At 50.7% G+C, this 25045-nt stretch overlaps 1 protein-coding gene across 1 annotated transcript in view; it reads right to left on the minus strand.

The window, feature by feature from the left end:
- Nucleotides 1–3214: 3214 nt before the first annotated feature.
- LOC132815259 (dynein regulatory complex protein 11-like) overlaps nucleotides 3215–25045 on the minus strand; it is a 52791-nt gene continuing 30960 nt past the window's right edge. Inside the window, exons 7-10 of the mRNA XM_060824073.1 lie at nucleotides 22339–22425; nucleotides 17313–17490; nucleotides 14088–14326; nucleotides 3215–3348 (exon numbers count right to left, since the gene is read on the minus strand). Coding sequence (XP_060680056.1) covers nucleotides 3241–3348; nucleotides 14088–14326; nucleotides 17313–17490; nucleotides 22339–22425 — 612 coding nt within the window. The 3' untranslated portion in view covers nucleotides 3215–3240. The remainder of the gene's footprint in view (nucleotides 3349–14087; nucleotides 14327–17312; nucleotides 17491–22338; nucleotides 22426–25045) is intronic.

Below are 25045 nucleotides of genomic sequence, written 5' to 3' on the forward strand. Positions count from 1 at the left end.
TTAGAGCTAGGATGAATAGAATTGTTGTCTCTGGTTTGTTGCCCATGCCACGTGCTAGTGAGGCGAGGAATAGGGAGAGAGAGGAGTTGAACACGTGGCTACAGGGATGGTGCAGGAGGGAGGGTTTTGGATTCTTGGATAATTGGGGCTCTTTCTGGGGTAGGTGGGACCTCTGCAAGCAGAATGGTCTTCATCTGAACCAGAGGGGTACCAATACCGGGGGGGGGGGGGGGGGGAAATTTGCTAAGGCTATTGGAGTCGGTTTAAACTAACCCAGCAGGGGGAACGGGAACCAAAATAGGAGTTCGAGTATAGAAAAGGTTGAGAGTAGGGAGGTCCGAAATCAAGTTTCAGGGATGCAAGATGGCACCGGCAAGCAAGAAGTTGGTTTGAAGTGTGTCTACTTCAACGCCAGGAGCATACGGAATAAGGTGGGTGAACTTGCAGCATGGATTGGTACCTGGGATTTCGATGTTGTGGCCATTTCGGAGACATGGATAGACCAGGGACAGGAATGGTTGTTGCAGGTTCCAGGATTTAGATGTTTCAGTAAGAATAGAGAAGATGGTAAAAGAGGGGGAGGTGTGGCATTGTTAGTCAAGGACAGTATTATGGTGGCAGAATGGACATTTAAAGATTCGTCTACTGAGGTAGTATGGGCTGAGGTTAGAAACAGGAAAGGAGAGGTTACCCTGTTGGGAGTTTTCCATAGGCCTCCAAATAGTTCCAGAGATGTAGACAAAAGAAGAGCAAAGACGATTCTGGACAGGAGCGAGAGTAACAGGACAGTTGTTATGGGGGACTTTAACTTTCTAAATATTGACTGGGAATACGACAGTTCAAGTACTTTAAATGGGTAAGTTTTTGTCCAATGTGTGCAGGAGGGTTTGCTGACACAGTATGGAGACAGGACAACAAGGGGCGAGGCCACTTTGGATTTGATATTGGGGAATGAACCCAGCCAGGTGTCAGATTTGGTGATAGGTGAGCACTTTGGTGATAGTGAGCACAATTCGGTTATGCTTACTTTAGCGATGGAAAGGGATAGGTATATACCGCAGGGATTATCGCTGGGGGAAAGGCAATTATGATGTGATTAGGCGAGATTTAGGATACATAGGATGGGGAAGGAAATTGTGGGGATGGGCACAATTGAAATGTGGAGCTTATTCAAGGAACAGCTACTGCAGGTCCCCAGTAAGTATGTCCCTGTCAGGCAGGGAGGGAGTGGTCGAGCGAGGGAGGGAGTGGTCGAGCGAGGGAGGGAGCTGTGGTTTACGAAGGAAGTGGAATCTCTTGTCAAGGAGAAGAAGGCGGCTTATGTTAGGATGAGATGTGAAGGCTCAGTTCAGGCGCTTGAGAGTTACAGGTTAACCAGGAAAGACCTAAAGAGAGAGCTCAGAAGAGCCAGGAGGAGACATGAGAAGTTGTTGGCGGATAGGATCAGGGTAAACCCTAAGGCTTTCTATAGGTATTTAAGGAATAAAAGAATGACGAGAGTAAGATTAGGGCCAATCAAGGATAGTAGTGGGAGGTTGTGTGTGGAGTCAGAGGAGATAGGGGAAGCACTTAATGAATATTTTTTGACAGCATTCACTCTAGAAAACGACAATGTTGTCGAGGAGAATATTGAAGTACAGACTACTAGACTAGGTGGGATTGAGGTGCATAAGGAGGGGGTGTAGGTAATTCTGAAAAGTGTAAAAAATAGATAAGTCCCCTGGGCCAGGTGGGATTTATCCTAGGATCCTCTGGGAAGCCAGGGAGGAGATTGCCAAGCCTTTGGCATTGATCTTTAAATCGTCATTGTCTACAGGAATAGTGCCAGAAGACTGGAGGATAGCAAATGTGGTTCCCCTGTTCAAGAAGGGGAGTAGAGACAACCCTGGTAATTACAGACCAGTGAGCCTTACTTCAGTTGTTGGTAAAGTGTTGGAAAAGGTTATAAGAGATAGGATTTAATGCCCTTAAATTTGGCGAGTCTACTACTGTTGCAGGCAGTGCGTTCCACACCCCTACTACTCTCTGAGTAAAGAAACTACCTCTGACATCTGTCCTATATCTATCACCCCTCAATTTAAAGCTATGTCCCCTCATGTTTGCCATCCACATACTTGGAAAAAAGTTCTCCCTGTCCACCCTATCTAACCCGCTAATTATCTTATATGTCTCTATTAAGTCACCTCTCAACTTTCTTCTCTCTAACGAAAACAGCCTAAACTGGGCCTCCTTCACCGCCGCTCCCTCACCACCAGACGCCTGGAGGAAGAACGCCTCATCTTCCACCTCGGAACACTTCAACCCCAGGACATCAATGTGGACTTCAACAGTTTCCTCATTTCCCCTTCCTTCTCCCCTACCTTCATCTACCTAGCTCATTCCCAGCTCCCTTTCCCCCAGACCCACCCCTCTCCCATTAATTGCTCAGCTCCCCAGGCCCAGCTCCCCTCCTGCTGCTCGGATGCTGCCTGACCTGCTGTGCTTTTCCAGCACTATTCTCGACTCAGATCTCCAGCATCTGCAGTCCTCACTTCCTCCTCGTTCATTCAAAGCTCTCACTGTCCACCATCTCCCCCCCCCCCCCCCCCCCCCCCCCCCCCCCCCCCCCCCCCCCCACACTCTTCCTCTTGCTCACATCAGGCCCTGTCACTGTAATGCCCACTTCTCAGGGAGCCCACAGCCCCCATTCTGTATCCGGATTAAACTGGATTAAACACCCTTAGTTGATGAATGTAGGTAAACTCGTGCCCTTCTCTGAACACTCGTAACCAGGACAACACCCTGTTCTGATAAAAATGTGGAGAATAGCCTCTATCTTCAGGAAGATAATGATGGGTCCATAGTGAGGACACGCTGTCAATGCTACAGCCCCAAGGCTGGTACCGAGAGAGAAACGTTCCCACCATCATCCTCACTGTCCCACTGTCGACCAACCCCAAGCTCAGAGACTAGACTCAAAACAACTGGAACTAGGTCAGACACTGACTCCAACTGATAACAAACCCTTCAGTCTGCAGGCAGCGTCCCAACTCCCCCCAGACTGAGGGTCCAGACTCTGAGTGACGCTGCAGTGTGGAATGGAGACTGTGATGATGCTGGGAAGGCAAATCTATTGGATCGAAATATTCTTCAAACACTTTATTTCTGAATCTTCAGTGGAATTGTTCTGGAACATTCCAGTGTTTGGTGGGAGATTCAGATTCCCACGGGGATGAGCAATGTCTCGAAGGCCTGGGCCCATCATCGCTTCTTCTTATTGGCTGCTTCCTGAGCGGCGGCTTCGAGTGCCTCCTTCTCTCTCTTGGCCTTCAGAGCCTTCCTGGCCAGCGGTGTCTTGGAGGCCCAATTCTGGGACAGCAACGGAGAGAGAGGATTAATGACGGGAGAGAGAGGGGATGGAGGGAGAGAGACAGAGAGAGCTGGGGGTAGGGAGAGAGAGAGAGAGAGTTGGGGGTAGGGAGGGAGAGAGAGTTGAGGGTAGGGAGAGAGAGAGAGCTGGGGGTAGGGAGGGAGAGAGAGAGTTGGGGGTAGGGAGAGAGAAAAAGTAAGCAGGGAAGAGAGAGAGTAGGGAAGGGACAGAGAGTGGGTATGACAGAAAGCAAGAGCGAGAGGGGGAGAGAGTTCAGCGGATATGGAGAGAGAGAGAGGATGAGAGAGATTCCTGGATAATTGGGGCTCATTCTGGGGAAGGGGGGTCCTCTACAAACAGGATGGTCTTCACCTGAACCAGAGGGGCACCAATATCCTGGGGGGAAATTTGTTAATGCTCTTCAGGAGGGTTTAAACTAATTCAGTTGGGGGATGGGAACTCAAATTGTGGTTCCAGTGTACGGGAGGGTGAGAGTAGTGAGGTCAGGAATAAGGGTTCAAGGTCGCAAGAGTTCACCGGCAATCAGGAAGTTGGTTTGAAGCGTGTCTACTTCAGCGCCAGGACCATCCGGAATAAGGTGGGTGAGCTTGCAGCATGGGTTGGTACCTGGGACTTCGATGTCGTGGCCATTTCGGAGACATGGATAGAGCAGGGACAGGAATGGTTGTTGCAGGTTCTGGGATTTAGAGGTTTCAGTAAGAACAGAGAAGATGGTAAAAGAGGAGATGAGGAGTGGTATTGTTGGTCAAGGACAGTATTATGGTGGCAGTAAGGACATTTGAGGGCTGATCCACTGAGGTAGTATGGGCTGAGATCAGAAACAGGAAAGGACAGGTCACCATGTTGGGAGTTTTCTATAGGCCTCTAAATAGTTCCAGAAATGTAGAGGAAAGGATAGCAAAGATCATTCTGGATAGGAGTGAGAGTAACAGGGTAGTTGTTATAGGGGACTGTAACTTCCACAATATTGACTGGGAATATGACAGTTCAAGTACTTCAGATGGGTCAGTTTTTGTCCAGTGTGTGCAGGAGGGTTTCCTGACACATTATGTAGACAGACCAACAAGGGGCAAGGCCACATTGGATTTGGTCCTGGGTAATGGACCCGGCCAGGTGTTAGATTGGGAGATAGGTGAGCACTTTGGTGATAGTGACCACAATTTGGCAATGTTTACCTTAGCGATGGAAAGGGATAGGTATATACCACAGGGCAAAGGTTATAGCTGGGGGAAAGGCAATTATGATGCGATTTGGCAAGACTTATGATGCATAGGATGGGGAAGGAAACTGCAGGGATGGGCCCAGTTGAAATGTGGAGCTTGTTAAAGGAGCATCTACTGCAGGTCCTTAGTAAGTATGTACCTGTCAGGCAGGGAGGGAGGGAGTGGTCGAGCGAGGGAGCCGTGGTTTACTAAACAAGATGAATCTCTTGTCAAGGGGAAGAAGAAGGCTTATGTTAGGATGAGATGTGAAAGCTCAATTAGGGCGCTTGAGAGTTACAGGGGAGACAGGAAAGACCTAAAGAGAGAGCTAAGAGCCAGGAGGAGACATAAGAAGTCTTTGGCAGATAGGATCAAGGAAAACCCTAAAGCTTTCTATAGGGATATCAGGAATAAAAGAATGACTACAGAAAGATTAGGACCAATCAAGGATAGTAGTGGGAAGTTGTGTGTGGAGTCAGAGGAGATAAGGGAGCACTAAATGAATATTTTTCATCAGTATTCACTCTAGAAAATGACAATGTTGTCGAGGAGAATGCTGAGATCCAGGCTACTGGACTGGGTGGGATTGAGGTTCACAAGGTGGGAGTGTTAGCAATTCCCTAAAGTGTGAAAATAGCTAAGTCCCCTGGGCCGGATTAGATTTATCCTCGGATTCTCTGGGAAGCCCGGGAGGAGATTGCAGAGCCTTTGGCTTTGATCTTTATGTCATCATTGTTGATAGGAATAGAGCCAAAATGAGCACAATGTTCCAGGTGTGGCCTCCCCAGCATTCTGTGCAGTTGTAACAAGACTTCCAGGTTTCTAAACCCTAACCCATCAGATTCCACCATTTGCCATAACGGGATACGAATCCAGGTGCCCTGAACATTACCTCGGTGTTGGGATTAACAGTGCAATGATAATACCACTAGGCCATCTTTCCCCAGCAGCCTAGTGAAGTCTTCAGGATAGGGGGAGGCCATATTGGATTTGGAGCTTGGTAACGAGCCAGGCCAGGTGTCAGATCTCTCAGTGGGAGAGCATTTCAGTGACAGTGACCACAACTGCCTCACCTTTACCATAGCCATGGAGAGAGATAGGAGCAGATAGTATGGGAAGGTATTTAATTGGGGGAGGGTAATTATACTGCTGTTAGACAGGAGCTGTGGGGTATAAATTGGGAACAGTTGTTCGATGGGAAATACACAACAGAAATGTGGAGGCTATTTAAGGAGCACTTGTTGCGATCATTGGATAACTTTGTCACACTGAGACAAGCAAGGAATGGTAAGGTGGAGGAGCCTTGGATAACGAGAGCAGAGGAGTTCCTCCTGAAGAGGAAGAAGGAAGCATACTTAAGGTTGAGGAAGCAAGAGTCTGGTACAGCTTTATAGGATCACAGGGTAGCTGGGAAAGAACTAAAAAATGGACTGAGGAGAGCTAAGGGGGCATGAGAAAGCCTTTGGGAGAAGGATTAGGGAAAGACCAAAGGCGTTCTACACTTAGATGAGGAATAACAAAGTGATCAGAGAGAGCGTAGGGCCGATCAGGGATAGTGGAGGGGACTTGTGCCTGGAGTCTGAAGATGTAAGGGAGGCCCTAAATGAGTTTTTTGCTTTAGTATTCAGTAGAGAGAGGGACTTTGTTGATAGTGAGAGCACCGTGGACCACATTAATTGGCTTGAACAGATTGATATTAAGAAAGTAGATGTGCTGAAAATTCTGGAAAGCATCAAGATAGATAAATCCCAGAGCTGAACTAGATAGATCCATGGTTACTATGGGAATCAAGAAATGAGATTGCTACGCCTCTGGCGATGATCTTTGCACCCTCGCTGTTCATGAGAGCAGTAACGGCTGATTGGAGGGAAGCAAATATTGTTCCTCTGTTCAAGAAAGGGAATAGGGAAATCCCTGGAATTGCAGTCCAGTCAGTCTTCCATCCGTAGTAAGCAAGGTACAAGAAAGGATTCTGAGAAATATGATTTATGACTAGGAAAAATATAGTTTGATTAAAGGAGTCAGGGGTTACTAGGGGACATAGCTTTAAATTAAGGGGTGGTAGGTATAGGACAGATGTTAGGGGTAGATTCTTCACACAGCGGGTTGTGAGTTCATGGAATGCCCTGCCCGTATCAGTGGTGAACTCTCCTTCTTTATGGTCATTTAAGCGGGCATTGGATAGGCATTTGGAAGTTATTGGGCTAGTATAGGTTAGGTAGGATTCGGTCGGCGCAACATCGAGGGCCGAAGGGCCTGTACTGCGCTGTATCCTTCTATGTTCTATGTTCTATGTTCTATAGCCTGCATGGCTTTGTGAGGGACATGTCATGCCTCAGAAACCTTATTGAGTTCTTTGAGGATGTGACGAGACATGTTGACGAAGGTTGAGCAGTGGATGTGGTGTACGTGGATTTCAGTAAGATATTTGATAAGATTCCCACAGTAGGCTCATTCAGACAGTTTGGAGGTATGAGATACAGGGACATTTGCCTATCTGGCTCCAGAATTGGCTGGCCGAAAGAAGACAGCGAGTGGTAGTGGATGGAAATTATTCCACTGGACATCGGTGACCAGTGGTGTCCCGTAGGGATCTGTTCTTGGGCCTCTGCTCTTTGTAGTTTTTATAATGACTTGGATGAAGAAGTGGAAGGTTGGGTTAGTAAGTTTGCCGATGACACAAAGGTTGGTGTTGCCGTAGACAGTGTTGAGGGTTGTTGCAGGCTACAACAAGACATTGACAGGATGTAGAGCTGGACTGAGAAGTGGCAGATGGAATTCAACCTGGATAAATGCAAAGTGATTCATTTTGGAAGGTTGAATTTGAAGGCTGAATACAGAGTTTAAGACAGGATTCTTGGCAGTGTGGAGGAACAGTGGGACCTTGGGGTCCATGTACATGGATCCCTCAAAGTTGCTACTCAAGTCAATCAGATTGTTAAGAAGGCAAATGGTGTTTTGGCTTTCATTAACAGGGGGATTGAGATTAAGAGCTGCGAGGTTTTGCTACAGGTCCATAACATCCTGCTTAGACCACACTTGGAATATTGTGTCCAGTTCTGGTCGCCTCATAGGAAAGATGTAGATGTTTTAGAGAGCATGTAGAGGAGATTTACCAGGATGCTGCCTGAATTGGAGGTCTTCAGAGAATGTGGTGCTGGAAAAGCACAGCAAGGTAGACAGCATCCGAGGAGCAGAAGAATCAATGTTTCGGGCAAGAGCCCTGGATTGGAGGAGTAGCCTTCTGAAGAGAGGTTGAGTGAGCTAGGGCTGTTCACACTGGAGAGAAGGAAGAGAGGTGACTTGATAGAAGTGTGTGAGGTAATGAGTGGATAGCCAGAGACCTTTCCCCAGAGCAGAAGTGGCTGTCACAAGGTACTGCAATTTTAAGGTGATTGGAGGAAGATTTCAGGGCGATGTCAGAGGTAGGTTCTTCTGCAGAGAGTGATGGGTAAGTGGATGCACTGCCAGTGGTGAGAGTAGAGTCAGAGATGTTAGGGACATTTAAGCAACTGTTGCCCATGGACGGCAGTAAATTGAGGGGTGTGTAGGTTAGGTTGGCCTTAGATTAAGATAAATGCTTGGCACAACATCTTGGTTCGTTGGGCCTGTACTGGGCTGTTCTATTCTGTTTTATATTAATAGGAAAAGGCAGAGTAGGTAAAAATAAACTATTTCTACTGGTTGGAGACTCTAGAACTGGGAGAAATGCAGTTCCCATGAATCCACTGACTGTGATCAGTAAGGTTCTGGGCTACTGTAGCCATGTGGGATAGCACGGACAGAGACCCTGCTCAGGACAGGACAGGAATCAGTCCGAAATATTCCTGGATCTATGGTGTTTGGGAAAAATATGGAAGGAAAGAAAGGTTTGTGGGTTAGGGGGTGGGAAGTAGTGTTGATGAAGGAGTTATTTAGATTGCTAGAAAGGCAAGGAATTCCATGAGACTCAAGGGCTGAATCTGTTGGGTTAAAGCTGAGGAACGATGGTTCTGCTTTTAATCACGGGGTGGAGATTACAGACACAGACTGGGAGCAGAAGGTTCGAAGAAATCATTTGCAAGTAAGTTACAGTCAGGCTCCAAAAATGGAGAATTCATATCATGGTGGGTTTTCACAATCTCCGTCCATTCGGAATAATTCGACAAAGAGGGGAATAGTTAATGTGTCTGGGCCAATCAGGATGGGGAGATTGCTGGATCTGGATCTGGAGATTGAGCTGGGATCAAGTGTCAGGTGGGGAACATTTCAGGAACAGTGATCATTGTCCCACATGTGGCTGTGGTAAAGGTCAAGGAGCAATTGAGGAGAAACATTTTATTTGAGGGTGGGGGGGAAAGAATTGGTTTCTGCTAAAGTGGAATCAATGTTTGGAAGCAATGGGCAGCCTTCAGCGTGGTGAATGGTCCAAGTGCCATCAAAAAAAGGGAGGAAACCAGAGCAGAGAACGAGACTGTTCAGCCCATCAGGTTGTGATGACCCTGGAAATGAGTATTTCACTTAAACTGTCATTCTGTTATAATCGCACTGTAATCCTGAACAGGCTTCATCTTCAAGTGATCAGCTAATCTCCTTTTGGAAACTACACTGTTAGACAGTTCCTTCCACACCCTCATCACTCACTGTGTACAAGCTCTGTCCTCAGATCACTTTTACCTTTTTGCTAATTACTTTAAAGCTGTCCCTTCTTGATCCTTTCATGAGTTGGAATATTTTTCACCTTATTTACTCTGCCCAGATCCTCGTGATTTTTCAATTCTATTTTTTTTTCCCCTTCACCTTTCCAATTTCTCCTCATGACTGAAGTTGCTCCTCTCGGAAACGATAGGCCGGTTCGCCCGACCTCGGTCATTGGGAAGATTTTAGACTCCACTGTTAAGGATGAGATTGCGGAGTACTTAGCAGTGTACTGTCAAATAGCACGGAGTCAGGACGGCTTCATCAAGGGAGGTCATGCCTGACAAATCTGTGATCATTCTTTGGGCAGGTTAGACAAAAGGGAACCAGTGGATTTGGATTTTCAGAAGGGCCTTGAGCAAGGTCCAGTACAGGAGGCAGCCCATGGTGTTAGGGACAATCCCCATGGATAGGGGATTGACTGACTGGCAGAAGACAGAGGGAGTGGGGATCAAGGGGTCTTTTTCAGGATGGCAGCCAATGACTGGTGGAGTTCCACAGGGGGTCAGTGTTGGGACCACGACTATTCACATTAACAACCTGGACAGAGGAACATTGTGACTGAGTTTGCAGGTGGCATCAGGACATGCAGAGGGACAGGTAGAAGTGGGGAAGCTGCAGAAGGACATGGACAGACCGGGAGAGTGAGCAAAGAAGCAGCAGATGGAATACAGTGTGGGAAACTGTGAGGTTAGATTAGATTACTGACAGTGTGGAAACAGGCCCTTCGGCCCAACAAGTCCACACCAACCCTCCAAAAAGCAACCCACCCAGACCCATTCCTCTACACTTACCGCTTCACCCAACACTACGGGCAATTTAGCATGGCCAATTCACCTAACCTGCACATCTTTGGACTGTGGGAGGAAACTGGAGCATCTGGAGGACGCAGACATGGGGAGAATGTGCAAACTCCACACAGTTAGTCGCCTGAGGCGGGAATTGAACCCGGGTCTCTGGCGCTGTGAGGCAGCAGTGCTAACCACCGTGCCACCGTGCCACCCAGCGTTGCATCCTGTTTTCTAAAGATCTGAAGCAAAATGGGACTTGGGAGCCTAGGTTCAGGATTCTCTGAAGGTCAGCATGTAGAGTCAGTCGGCAGGTAGGAAGGCAAATGCAATGCTAGCATTCGTTTCAAGAGGGTCAGAAGACAAGAGCAGGGATGTGCTGCTGAGGCTGGATAAGGCTCTGGTCAGACTGCAATCCTTATTAAAACATACAAGATTCCTGGTGGATTTGGCAGGGTAGGTGCGGAGATGTTGCTTCCCTGTGAGAAGGCATAATCTCACAGTAAAGGCTCACACAGTTAGGATAGAGATGAGGTGGAATTCCTTGTCACTGACAGGAGTGAATCCATGGAATGTTTTCCCACATGAGGCTGGGCTGTTGAGTATGTTCAAGGCTGAGAGTAGATTTTTAAAGAGAAAGGGGAATCAAGGGAAAAAGACAAGAAGATGGAATTGAGGATGACCAGATCAGCTATGGTCTCATCGATTAGCAGGGCAGGGCCGACTCGATGGGCCAAATGGCCTATCCCTGCTGTTTCTGCTCAACTTCTTATAGTTAGAGTTTGAGAGAAAATTCCATCACAGGTTTCAGGTTCTCACTGTGGTTTTATGGAAGATAAGGAAACACAAAATGGTATCTTGCCTTTAAAAGCCGCCCTTGTCAGAGCAAACTATTCAAATCCAAAACAGCTTCTACCTTCGAACAAAAGATCTGACTCTTAAAAAATCCAACCATCACGTGAAAATGCTGTCAGAGATCACTGCCAATGAGAAAGGACCTCTGTTCGATTAGGAATCAGACAGTGAAGATCAGATCTGAGAATGAACTTGGAAAGCAATTGAGAGAGAGGATTGGGCAAGGCTGAGACCCTTCTGTGAGATCTTCATTTACTCTGCAGTGAGTGCATCCTCTGAGGGATTAATGGGATGACGGTGTAAAAGCTCAGAGACAGACAAAGAGAGTCATCAACAGCAGTCATTCTGTCAGTCACACAGCACTCACAGCCACAAACACTAACTTACAAAACTGAACTGATAGAGTCGTAAAGGGAAGGGGTGTGTATGGCCCCAGTCACATTAACCCTTCACAACAATATTGTCAAATAAAAATAATATTACAGGACAATGACTGGAAACAGACTGAATTAGGCCAAACAGTTCAACTATTTCAGCAACACTGCCCTGTCCAATGTCAAAAGCAGTGCAGAAATAAAAAAAACCAAAATAAATTTCCCAAAGTTAGCAAGAAATGTCCACCTAAGTCTTCAGCTTTCGGTCTGGCAGTGACAATGTGTCTGGTCAGGTTGGAGTTACAGATGTGAAACTTTGAGCACTGGGGGAGAGGACAGAAACGAATAGTTTGGAAACGTGGTCGTCATGAGGGCCTTCAGGAGGAGCCAAGGGGAGAAAGCAATGAATAAAGAGGGACTAAATGGATCTGGAAGGTGAGTAAACTCTTAGATGATACTGAAAGAAGACAAATGGAAATCAAATACAGAGGTGTGCGGATTTAAAGTGAGGGGGCAGGTTCTAAGGAGATGTGAGGGACAAGTATTTTACACAGAGAGTGGGAGGAGTCTGGAATGTGTTGCTGGGGGGGGGGGGTGGATATAGTAGAGGTTTGTAAGCCAAGCACATCAACGTACAAGGAAGGGAGGGAGATGAACCAAGGGCAGGCAGAAAGGATTAGTATAATTTGTTGTCATGTTCAGCACAACATTGTGGGCTGAAGGGCAGTGCGGCTGTGTTTTATCACATGGAATCCCTGCTGGGAGGGGATTAACATGAGGCTGAGAGTTCCAGTACAATACAGAGCAGAACTCCAGCAAACAGCTGATCCATTGTCACTCGGATTGGGAGGTTTGTCTGGAATATGATGAAACTTAGACACCAACTTCAGGGCTAACGTAACAATCACTTGGAGAAATATAGATTAGTCCAGGGGACAGATGAGTATTTTTGGAAGAGGTCTCGGAGAGGATTGGTGACGATGGCTCTGTCGATGTGCTGTCTGTGGATTTCCGCAGCTGTTTGATAACTGACACACAACAACCCTGTGAACAGAGACCATGCACAAAGAGGGAGGACTGTCTCAGTGCTAGGGACCAGGGGGTCAGGGTAAAGAGCTAGTTTTCAGAACGGAGGAAGGGAAGGGGTAGAGTTTCCCAGCGATGGCACCAGGACCCTTGCTTCTGCTGATGTTTATGGATCTCATGATGAGATTTGTCAAAACCTGTGACGCAAAAAAAAGTGATAAAGTTGTAAATTGGGAGAGGGAGAGTGTAGTTGGTGCAGTGGGCAGGTTGGTGGCTGATAGAGTCTGGAGAGACAGGATAAAAGAGAGGGATACTATTCTGAAGGGTGTACAGGGGCATAGACAGCTGAATGCACATGTTAGTATAGATGGCAGGATTGTGGCCAATGTCACTGCTGTCTGTTTTATACCGTGACCCATAACCTTCCTCACAGGCCTGCCGTGTGACACTGCCTCAAGCACCTTCTGGAAATCCATATAAACCACATCCACAGCGTTACCCTCACCCAGGCACTGTCAGAGTTTTCCTTTAGTACAGGGATCAGTATCCAGGAGGCACAGGTTTAAGGGAAGGGGTGGGAGGTTTAGAGGGATTTCACTCAGAGGCTGATGGGAACCTGACACTCACTGCCTGGGAACATGGAGGAGCCCTCACCACATGGAACAAGTATTTAGGTGTGAAACATCAGAGCACACGAGGCCACAGGCCAAGTGCTGGGAAATGGGGTTCCAACAGGTGGTTGTCCTGTGGTCGGGATGGCCTGAAGGGCCTTTCTCATACTGTAACAACCCAATGGCTCTCCACCCTTCCCACTAGCTGCCGGTCTGTATTATCCACAGAACAATTCAACTGTCCTCGTCTCATTCCTGAGCTCCAGTCACACTGATTCTGTTCTTGAACTTGCTCAAACATTCTCTTTCTCCAGTACTGCAATCCTCTGCTTCATCAAAAACAGCACCTTTCCTCCTCTTTTTCATTTCCTATCTCTTCTTAACACTTGTTGCCAAGAATATTTAGCATCCAGTGCTGCCCTTTCTTGACCCAGGTCACAAGAATTGCATTAGGAAATACACTCCATGCTTTCACACACAGGCTCTGTAACGTTGATTGAGAGAGTGAGGGACAGAGATGGGGGATTCACTCTTATTCCTCCCTCACCCATAGCTCTCTCTATCCAATCCACATCTCTCTTCCGTTCTGTCTCTTGCTCATTCATTATATCTCTGTCAGTATCTCCACTTCACTCTTTCTGTTGTTCATTCTTCCTGACAGTCTGATTCTATCTGTCCGCCTCCCTTTCTCCATCCGCGCGCGTGTGTGTGTGTGTGTGAGTGAGTGAGTGTGTGTATGTGTGTGTCTGAGTATGTGTCAGGGTGTGTGTGTGTCTGTGTGTGTGGGGTTTGTGAGTGTGTGTGTGTGTGTGTCTGTATGTGTGTGGGTGTGGGTGTGTGTGTGGGTTTGAGTGTGTGTCTCTGTCTCTTCACTTTGCTTCTCACTCTCTTGGTCTCTCTCTGTCCTCTCTCTGTCTGTCTCTTTTTTTCCATCTCTGTCTCTCACCCTCTCTCTCTCCATCAGCGTCTTTTTCTCCATCTTTCTGTCTGTCACTGTCTCTCTCTCTCTTTCTTGCCTTCTTTCCATCACTTTGTCTGTCCCTCTCTCTCCCCATCTCACTCTCGGTCACTCCTTCACTCACTCTCTCTCTCTCTCTCTCTCTGTCTCTGTCTCTCTCTCTCTCTCTCCATGTCTCTCCCCCTCCGCTCTGTCTCGCTCTGTCTCTCCTCTCCAATTTCCTCACCATGAAAGCAGTCTCTTCCTGTTGGTAGACAGGTTCGATTTTACTCAGAGCCCGGATGAAGTTGTTGGCAGTCAGGGGCACCTTGGTCTGTTGTTCGATCCGGTGCTCAGTGAGGACAGAGTTCACCACCTCGACGAGATGCCCGGGGGTGTACCCGTCAGAGATCTTCGCCAACGAGGTCAGGTCCAGGGCACTGCTGATAACTCCACCGTGTTCCTCAATTAAATGTTTCCAGATCACTGGCGACAAGAAAAACCAGTGTCAGTGTTAGTGAGACCCCCCGAGCCAGAGTCCGACCCCTGACCCAGAGTCCGACCCCGACCCAGAGACTGACCCCTGACCCAGAGACCGACCCCTGACCCAGACACCGACCCCAGTCCCAGACACCGACCCCTGACCCAGACACCGACCCCCGACCCAGAGACTGACCCCTGACCCAGAGTCCGACCCCTGACCCAGAGTCCGACCCCCGACCCAGAGTCCGACCCCCGACCCAGAGACCGACCCCTGACCCAGAGACCGACCCCTGACCCAGACACCAGGCTCCAAGCCCTGGGCGTGGAGATGCTGTTATCGAATGGTACCCAGAGGCAGGGTCTCAGCTCTGTGGGGACATTCGAGAAGATGAGGTTGCTTTTGTCAGAGCTGACCTTTGGAGCAGATTTATTTGTAATTTATTTTATCAGAGAGTAATGTGAGGGTGATTCACAGCCGGGGGGGGGGTTGGGGGTGGGGTGTGGTGGGGTGGGGTGGGGTGGGGAAGGAATATGGGCTATCAGGAGGACCCTGAGACTGCTCCCGTTCAGTGAGCGGCCGATGGAGTGGTCAATGGAGTGGTCAGTGGAGCGGCCGAAGGAGCGGCTGATGGAGAGGCTGAAGGCGATGGAGCGGCCGATGGAGTGGTCGATGGAGTGGTCGATGGAGCGGCCGATGGAGTGGCTGAAGGAGCGGCCGATGGAGCGGCCGATGGAGTGGTCGATGGAGTGGTCAGTGGAGCGGCCGAAGGAGCGGCTGATGGAGAGGCTGAAGGCGATGGAGCGGCCGAAGGCGATGGAGTGGCCGATGGGGCGTCATGTGGGCAATCCGAGATTACTCACTTTACTCAGAAGGTTAGAAAAACACAATATTTATAAAGAAAAGTGCGATATTTGTAAATGTCGATGTTCAGAGATTTGTGGGAATACAAGAAATGGTAACAAAACCGTCCCACAGTTCGGAAAACAAATGGCACGTCGACATGGATTAGTTGGAAGGAGGGCTCTGTTCCTGCGTTGTAACGCCCTGTGACTCGATGTTAATCTTCGGAGCAAAGGGAAAGGAGCACGAGAGGACAGCGGCCTTGCTCCAACCTGGAACACCATGATGTTCGTCTCTATACATAAAGGACAAGGACAGCATAAACATGGCACTGCAGTCACTACCCTGGAAGCACTTCACCTGAGGGTGGGGTTAGAGTGGGACCAGTCAATGTGGGACTGTCAGGGAGTTACAGTCCGTGTGGGAGAGAGTGGGACAGTCAGGGTGGGACATTTAGATTGGGACACAATGGGGCAGAGTGAGACAGTCGACATGAGACAGTCGGAGTGGGAGAGTCAGAGTGGGACTGTGGGATCTAGCATCCCATGTGCTGATGGAGGTTCATGTTGAAGGTGAGTCTCTGGAAGCTCTGTTTCCAACTGTAAAATATACAGATTCTCAACGGTTACATCAAAGAACATTATTCGCTGGAGATCTGAAACAAACATAAATTACTGAAGAAACTCAGCAGGTCTGGCAGCGTCTGTGGACAGTAAACAGAGTTAATGCTTTGTTTCTCGTGACCCTTGTCACAGAGCAGACCCCTCAGTACATTTTCAGACAGTAGCCTATACCCTGACGTTTCCTTATGTTCGGGGTCGGTGTGATGTGAATGTTCCCGATGTGGGGTGACTGGTCACACTGCTCCACATTAAATATTACACAATGTGTTGAAACACTATCATTACAATTCCAACAAAAGGAAGAGCAATTTAGAACAACTTAACGATTGGAAACGTTATACAAATATTACACACAGGATACATCGTGATACAAGCAGGTAAATTCAAACAGATTCTCACCTGCAATTCTCCAATCCCTGAGGCCCCCCCTCCCTGAGACCCCCCCTCCCTGAGGCCCCTCCTCCCTGAGGCTCCCCCCTCCCTGAGGCCCCCCCTCCCTGAGGCCCCCCTCCCTGAGGCTCCCCCCTCCCTGAGGCCCCTCCTCCCTGAGACTCCCCCCCTCCCTGAGGCCCCCCTCCCTGAGGCCCCCTCCTCCCTGAGGCTCCCCCCTCCCTGAGACTCCCCCCTCCCTGAGACTCCCCCTCCCTGAGACTCCCCCCTCCCTGAGACCCCCCCTCCCTGAGACTCCCTCCTCCCTGAGGCTCCCCCCTCTCTGAGACCCCCCCTCCCTGAGACTCCCCCCTCCCTGAGACTCCCTCCTCCCTGAGGCTCCCCCCTCCCTGAGACTCCCCCCTCTCTGAGACCCCCCCTCCCTGAGACTCCCCCCTCTCTGAGACCCCCCCTCCCTGAGACTCCCCCCTCCCTGAGACTCCCTCCTCCCTGAGGCTCCCCCCTCCCTGAGACTCCCCCCTCTCTGAGACCCCCCCTCCCTGAGACTCCCCCCTCTCTGAGGCCCCCTCCTCCCTGAGGCTCCCCCCTCTCTGAGACTCCCCCCCCCTCTGAGGCCCCCTCCTCCCTGAGGCTCCCCCCTCTCTGAGACTCCCCCCTCCCTGAGTCCCCCCCTCCCTGAGACCCCCCCTCCCTGAGGGGGGAAAGCCTGGTCAATGAGAGCCGGCCTCTCACGAGTTTGATTATTCCCAGTTTTCTGAAATAACCTGCAGGCCTCGCTGGGTTGTACCCTCGTGGCCTGTGTCAGTACTCAGTGCCTCTGCCTTTATAACCTCACCGAAGAAAACCCAGGCCAATCTAACCTCTTAAAGTGACACCTTTGTCACCTCCTCCCTCAGCTGTCAGCCAGCAGCAGGGGCCTGGGCTTCAGCTCTGATGAAGAATCGTACTGGCCTCGGTACATTCTCTCTGTTTCTCTCTCTCTCCTCTGATGCTGCCAGATCTGCTGAGTTTTTCTGTGACGGTGTTAATTTATTTCACAGACTTTCTGTCGGCTCTGTAACAATCACATTACATCCTCCCTCACGTGGACAAGTGGGGAAGATGTTGCGACAGGTCAGTGGGAAATGTGACTCACGATAACGGGAGGCATAGTCTGCTCGGGGGATCAGGATGATTCGATCATAAACCTTAAAGAGAGGTTTCAGCTCAGCGTCAAACGGCCGGCTCGATGTTCCCACCAACAAGACGCGGTCCTCGGCTTTTATCTGTTTCAGCAACTTTGGCAAATTCTTCTTCAAACGCTTTGGTTCCAACTGTCACAGAGCAGCTGTGTTAGTGACAGCTCATACCGGCAAGAACACTAGTTTCACATAGAAGGAGGAGGAGGCCATTTGGCCCATTGAGCCTGCTCCACCATTAAGGTCATGGCTGACCTATCCATAGTCTCAGCCCCTCCTACTTGCATTATCCCCTGAACCCTTAATTCCCCGACCTTGCAAAAACCCATCCAACTGGGTCTTGAATATATTTAATGAAGCTGCCTCTACTGCTCCCTTGAATAGAGAATTCCATAGATTCACTAATCTCTGGGAAAAGCAGTTTCTCCTCATCTCTGTTGTAAATCTACTCCCCCTAACCTTGAGGCCATGTCTCCTAGCCATGGTCTCACCCACCAGCAGAAACAACTTGCCCCTATCTGATCGATCCCTTTCATAATTTTACATGTTTCGGTAAAATCCCCTCTCACTCTTCTAAATTCTAGCGAGTACAATCCCAGGCAGCTCAACCTCTCCTCCCAGGGTAACCCCCTCATCTCCTGAATCAACCTGGTGACTCTCCTCTGCACCACATCCAAAGCCAATATATCCTTCTTCAAGTAAGGAGGCCAGGACTGGGCACAATACTCCAGGTGGGGCGTCTCCAACACCTTATACAATTACAGCAGAACCTCCCTGCTCTTCAATCCAATCCCTTTAGCGATATTCCACTCGCCTTCCTGATTACCTGCTGCAAAACAAGTTTTAGTGATTCATGTGTGAGCGCTCCTAAATCCCTCTGCACAACAGCATGCTGCAATCTTGCATCATTTAAATAATACTCTGACCTACTATTTTTACTTCCAAACAATCTCACACTTACCAACAATGTACTCCATCTGCCAGACCCTTGCCCACTCTCTTAACATATTTAACTTTCTCTGCAGACCCTCTACATCCTCTGCATACTCAGTTTCGTGTCATCAGCAAACTTGGATACGTTACACTCGGTCTCCTCTTCCGAATCATTTATATATATCAGGAACAGTTACAGACCCAACAGTAACCCCTGGGGTGTCCCACTCACCACTGATCTCCAAACAGAGTCACACCCATTGATCCCAACTCTGCTTTCTATTGGTTAACCAGTCCTCTATAATGCCAGTACATTCCCCGCAGCTCCATGCTTCCCTATCTTAACAGATGAGTCTTTTATGAGGCACTTTATCGAACGCCTTCTCAAAATCCGAGTATAAACCATCCACCTATTCCCCTCCACCCACTGTGCGTGTTACATTCTCAAAGAACTCCACACAGTTTGTCAAACATGACTTTCCCTCCCTGCTGCATCTGCCTGATGGAACTCTTTCCATACAGATGTCTCACTATTTCTTCTTTAACGACAGCCTCCAGCATTTTCCCGACTACAGACATTAAGCTAACTGGCCTAGAGTTACCTGCCTTTTACCTACACCCCTGTCTTGCAGTCTGCCAGGACCTGCCCAGAGTCCAGGGAAGTTTAGTAAATTACCACTAACCCATCTACTATAACTTCCACCATTTCTTGCAGCAGCCTGGGCTGCTTTCCATTAGGACCAGGGGACCCATCCACCTTCCGACTCTCAGGTTTGGTCAGCACTATCCCTTTCGTGAGAGGTCCTCACCTCCCATCGTATCCCTAACATTATTCTTCGACACATCTTCTACTGTGAAGACTGACACAAAATAGTCATTCAAGGCCTTGTTCAGTTCAGCATTACCCAATATTAATTCCCCATTCTCATCCTGCAAGTCACCTGGGTCCACTTGAGTCACTCTTTCCATTTTATATATTTATAAAAACGTCTCCTACCTGTTTTTATATTCTGTGCTAGTTTGCATTCATAATCTATCTTTCTTTTCTTTATTGCTTGCTTTGTGGCTTTTTTTGTTGTAAAAAGTGAGGACTGCAGATGCTGGAGATCAGAGCTGAAAATGTGTTGCTGGAAAAGCGCAGCAGGTCAGGCAGCATCCAAGGAGCAGGACATTCGACATTTCGGGCATAAGCCCTTCATCAGGAATGCTTCAGATTCATGAAGGGCTTATGCCCGAAACGTCGAATTTCCTGCTCCTTGGATGCTGCCTGACCTGCTGCGCTTTTCCAGCAACACATTTTCAGCTCTATTCTGCCTTTCTGCCTGGACTCCTACCCTCTGGCCATTTTAGTCGAACCCGCCTCACAGCCTGACTGCTTGATGCATCTACCTTTACACCAACCGCTGCACCTTCTCACCTGAAGCTCTGTCACTCTCCCTCCCTCCGAACAGTCCGTTCCTCGTCACCGCCCCTCAGCAACCTGGTACTGTAATAGGGGTGTGGGTATGTTGGTAACATTGTGGGTAGGGGTGGGTTGTGGGGGAGGGTGTGGGTGTAGGTTGTGGGTTGGCGTGGGGTATGTGGGGGTATGGGTGTGGGTGTGTGTGTGTGGATGTGGGTGTGTGGGTGTGGGGGTTTGGTGTGGGGGTTTGAGTGTGGGGGTGTGAATGTGGAGTTGTGGGTGTTGGGGTGTGAGTGTGGGGGTGTGGGTGTGTGTGTGTGTGGGTGTGTGTGTGGGTGTGTGTGTGGGTGTGTGTGGGGGTGGGTGTGGGGGTGGGTGTGTGGGGGTGTGTGTGGGGGGGTGTGTGTGGTGGGGTGTGTGGGGATGGGGGTGTGTTTGGGTGTGTGTGGGGGGTGTGGGTGTGTGTGGGTGTGTGTGTGTGGGTGTGTGGGTGTGGGGTGTGTGTGTGTGGGGGTGTGTGTGGGGGTGTGGGTGTGGGTGTGTGTGTGGGGGTGTGTGTGGGGGTGTGTGTGTGGGTGTGTGTGAGGGTGTGTGTGTGGGGGTGTGTGGGGGTGTGTGTGGGGGGTGTGTGTGTGGGTGTGTGTGGTGGTGTGTGTGTGGTGGTGTGTGTGGGGGGGTGTGGGTGTGTGTGGGGGTGTGTGGGTGTGTGTGTGGGTGTGTGTGTGTGGGGGTGTGTGGGTGTGGGTGTGTGTGTAGGGGTTTGTGTGGGTGTGTGTGTGTGGGGGTGTGTGGGGGTGTGTGGGGGTGTTTGGGGGTGTGTGTGGGTGTGTGTGGGTGTGGGGGTGTGTGTGGGTGTGTGTGTGGGGGCGAGTGTGTGTGTGTGTGTGGGTGTGTGTGTGGGTGTGTGTGTGTGTGGTGTGTGTGTTGGGGTGAGTGTGTGTGTGTGTGTGTGTGTGGGTGTTGTGTGTGGGTGTGTGGGTGTGTGTGGGTGTGTGGGTGTGTGTGTGTGTGGGGGGGTGGGGGTGTGTGTGTGTGGGGGTGTGTGTGTGGGTGTGTGGGTGTGTGTGTGTGGGTGGGTGTGTGTGGGGGGTGTGTGTGAGGGGTGTGTGGGTGTGTGTGGGTGTGTGTGTGGGGGTGTGTGTGGGTGTGGGTGTGTGGGGGGGGGGGTGGGTGTGTGTGTGGGGGGGTGTGGGTGTGTGGGTGTGTGTGGGTGTGGGTGTAAGTGTGTGTGGGGGTGTGTGGGGGTGTGTGGGGGTGTGTGTGGGAGTGTGTGGGTGTGTGTGTGGGGGTGCGTGTGTGGGTGTGTGTGTGGGGGGGTGGGTGTGTGCGGGTGTGTGTGTATGGGTGTGTGTGTGTGTGTGTGGGTGGGTGTGTGTGTGGGTGTGTGTGGGGGTGTATGTGGGTGTGTGTGGGAGTGTGTGGGGGTGTGTGTGGGGGTGCGTGTGTGGGTGTGTGGGTGTGTGTGTGTGTGTGTAGGTGTGTGTGTGCATGTGTGGGGGTGTGTGTGTGGGGGTGTGTGTGTGGGGGTGTGTGTGTGGGGGTGTGTGTGGGGGTGTGTGTGGGGGGGTGTGGGGGTGTGTGTGCGTGTGTGTGTGGGCGGGAGGTGTGTGCGTGTGTGTGTGGGGGTGTGTGTGTGTGGGTGTGTGTGGGGGTGTGTGTGTGGGTGTGTGTGGGGGTGTGTGTGGGGGTGTGTGGGGGTGTGTGTGTGTGCATGTGTGGGGGTGTGTGGGGATGTGTGTGGGGGTGCGTGTGTGGGTGTGTGGGTGTGTGTGTGTGTGTGTAGGTGTGTGTGTGTGCATGTGTGGGGGTGTGTGTGTGGGGGTGTGTGTGTGGGGGTGTGTGTGTGGGGGTGTGTGTGGGGGTGTGTGTGGGGGTGTGTGGGGGTGTGTGTGTGCGTGTGTGTGTGGGCGGGAGGTGTGTGCGTGTGTGTGTGGGGGTGTGTGTGTGTGGGTGTGTGTGGGGGTGTGTGTGTGGGTGTGTGTGGGGGTGTGTGTGGGGGTGTGTGTGGGGGTGTGTGGGGGTGTGTGTGTGTGCATGTGTGGGGGTGTGTGTGTGGGGGGGTGTGTGTGGGGGTGTGTGTGGGGGTGTGTGTGGGGGTGTGTGTGTGCGTGTGTGTGTGGGCGGGAGGTGTGTGCGTGTGTGTGTGGGGGTGTGTGTGTGTGGGTGTGTGTGTGGGTGTGTGTGGGGGGGTGTGTGTGGGTGTGTGTGGGGGTGTGTGTGGGGGTGTGTGGGGGTGTGTGTGGGGATGTGTGTGGGGATGTGTGTGGGGGTGTGTGGGGGGGTGTGGGGGTGTGTGGGGATGTGTGGGGGTGTGTGTGGGGATGTGTTGGGGATGTGTGTGGGGGTGTGTGGGGGGGTGTGGGGTGTGTGGGTGTGTGTGGGGGTCTGTGTGGGTGTGTGTGTGGGGGTGTGTGGGGGGGTGTGTGTGGGGGTGTGTGTGGGGATGTGTGTGGGGGTGTGTGGGGGTGTGTGGTGTGTGTGGGGGGTGTGTGGGGTGGTGTGTGGGGGGGTCTGTGTGTGTGTGTGGGGGGGGTGTGGGTGTGTGTGGGGGTGTGTGTGGGGGTGTGTGTGGGGGTGTGTGTGGGAGTGTGTGTGGGAGTGTGTGGGTGTGTGTGGGGGTGGGGGTGTGGGGAGTGAAATGCACTGACCACTTTTTCCTCTTTCGGAACTTTCTTCAGGAAGGTTTTCTCAGCCTCATCGATCCAGACAATGGAGGGCTGGAGCAGCTTCGCTACCTGGGGGAGGGGGGGTGGTGGAGTGTGAGAGGGGCGAGGGGGTGAGAGAGAGTGTGAGGGGGAGAGAGGGGGGACGGGGAGAGAGGGGGGAGAGAGTGTGAGGGGGGAGAGAGGGGGAGGAGTGAGAGAGTGTGAGAGGGGAGAGAGAGGGGGAGAGAGGGGGGAGTGGGGGGGAGGGGGTGAGAGAGTGAGAGAGAGTAGGAGGGGGGAGAAGGGGGGTGAGAGAGTGTGAGGGGGGAGAGGGGGGTGGGGGAGAGAGAGTGAGAGGGGTAGAGAGAGGGTGAGAGAGGGGGGAGGGGGAGAGAGTGTGAGGGGTGAGAGGGGGGGAGGGGGGAGAGAGGGGGAGAGAGGGGGAGAGAGGGGGAGGGGGTGAGAGAGAGTGAGGGGGTGAGAGAGAGTGCGGGGGTGAGAGAGAGTGAGGGGGGAGAGTGGGGGGGAGGGGGAGAGAGTGTGAAAGGGGTAGAGAGAGTGGGGAGAGAGGGGGGAGGGAGAGAGAGGGGGGATTGCGGGAGAGAGGGGGGGAGGGGGTGAGAGTGTGAGAGGGGGGGGAGAGAGGAGAGAGGGGGTGAGAGAGTGTGAGGGGGAGAGAGAGGGGGAGGGGGGAGAGAGTGTGAGAGGGGTAGAGAGAGGGGGGAGAGAGGGGGGAGGGGGAGAGAGGGGGGATTGGGGGAGAGAGGGGAGAGAGAGTGTGAGAGAGGGGGAGAGAGGGGGAGAGAGGAGGGAGAGAGAGAGGGGGGAAAGAGGTGGAGAGAGGGGAGGGGCGAGAGAGGAGAGAGTGTGAGGGGGGGAAGAGGGGTGAGAGAGAGGGGGAGGGAGAGAGGAGGGGGGGGGGGGGAGTGTGGGGAGAGAGAGCGAGAGAGAGAATGAGAAATAGTCTGAATTGGATGCCACATCACAATTTGTTGTCCCACGCTGGTTAAACCCAGTGATATTGGTGATAGTGCCTGAACTTCGCTGGGTCTCTCCCCTCTCTCTCTGTAAAAATAAAAACACAAAACTCTGGATGCTGGAAATCTGAAACAAACTCACAGAAAGCTGGAGAAGCTCAGAGGGTGGGCAGTGTCTGTGGGTCACATTGTCACAGGAAGGGCCTTTCGGGGGAACAAGAGACATGCCAGCCCCGACGGTGCCCACTCACTGGGAAAGACTTGAAGCCACGGACACAGTATACTCTGGATCTAAGGACATCCCAGCACCTGCCTCTCTTCAGACCATAAACCAAGTTCCACTAAAGTAAGACAGACAACTTCTTAAAGGATCTGTGACTCCAGCTAACGCCCAACGTTAGATACAGTGAGAAAGACAGCAGCCTCACTGTCCGAGTTCAGCTGTGACCAACAGTGACCTCATGGACACAGAAATTACAGACAAATCTCTCTTTATTAGTTCCATTCGTACTTAATTCGACAATAACCTATACCCTTATCTTAATATAATTCACATAGATTGGGAATGGGAAGGAAGGAGAGACCGAAAGGGGAGAAGAGGAGAGGGAGAGAGTGTGAGGGGATAGAAAGTGAATCATACAATCATATCGTACAGAAGTGATCCTTCAGCCTGCCATGTCTGTACTGCCAAGAAGACAATAATCCTGCTTTCCAACACTAATCCTGTATAGCTCCAACATCACCTCCCTGCTCTGATACAGGTAAGTGTCCCTTACGCCTTCTTACCACCCAATTAACCTGCTCTGTCACTGTCAGCTCTGTTCCTTTGAGCTTCCTAGTGACCTGCCATTCATTGAGTGCTCCCTTGTCTTGTTCCTTCTCCCAAAGTGCATGCCCTCACATATATCAGGGTTAAATTCCATCTGCCATTGATCTGCCCACCTGACCAATCTGCTTATATCCTCCTCAAACCTAAAACCTTTCTGCTCACTGTCAACAACACAGACAATTTCTGTGTCATCTGCAAGAGTGTGCTAGAGAGACAGAGTGGGAGAGGGATGGTGAGGGATGGAGGGAAGGAGAGAAAGAGAGAGAGGGGATAGAGAGAAGGTGGGTAGAGAGGAGAGGGGACAGAGAGAGAGAGAGAGATTCGATACACTACAAGAGGACTGGAATTGAGAGTGTCGTACTGGTAAGAATGAAGAAAGTGTAAGCAGGGTTGAAGAGCGTCCTGTAGTGAAGAGGAAGAAACATTCTCTGTGATCGTTCATGGCCGGAATTCAGGGTCCTGGGGAATCACTGAACGAGGGCTAAGGATAGGGCTGAGGGAGATCTGTGGGGGTTCAGTTACAGGTCGGGGGGGGGTCAGTTATTAAATTGTCCAGAGCAAGACCATGACAGAGATTATGGAAAGATTCAAGAATCTAACCTCAGACACAGAGAAGTGAGCAGTCAATGTAGGACTGAGGGTGTTGTACACAAATCCTCACTTCTGCTATCTCTCTTGAAAAGTAGAACCACATTAGTCACCCTCCATTCCCCTGTGGCCAGAGAGGAATTAAATATTTGTGTCAGTGTCCCTACAATTCCCTGCCTCACCTCCCGAGCAGCCTGGGATGTAATTCATCCAGGCCAGGGGAACTGTCCATTTTTAAGCTCAGCCGGGCCTCCTATACATCCTCATTTCCCATGTCAAACTGAGCGAGTTCCTCACAGTCCCTGTTCCTGAATTC

The sequence above is a fragment of the Hemiscyllium ocellatum genome, chromosome 4 (genome assembly GCF_020745735.1).
Source record: "Hemiscyllium ocellatum isolate sHemOce1 chromosome 4, sHemOce1.pat.X.cur, whole genome shotgun sequence".
Classification (NCBI taxonomy): domain Eukaryota; kingdom Metazoa; phylum Chordata; class Chondrichthyes; order Orectolobiformes; family Hemiscylliidae; genus Hemiscyllium; species Hemiscyllium ocellatum.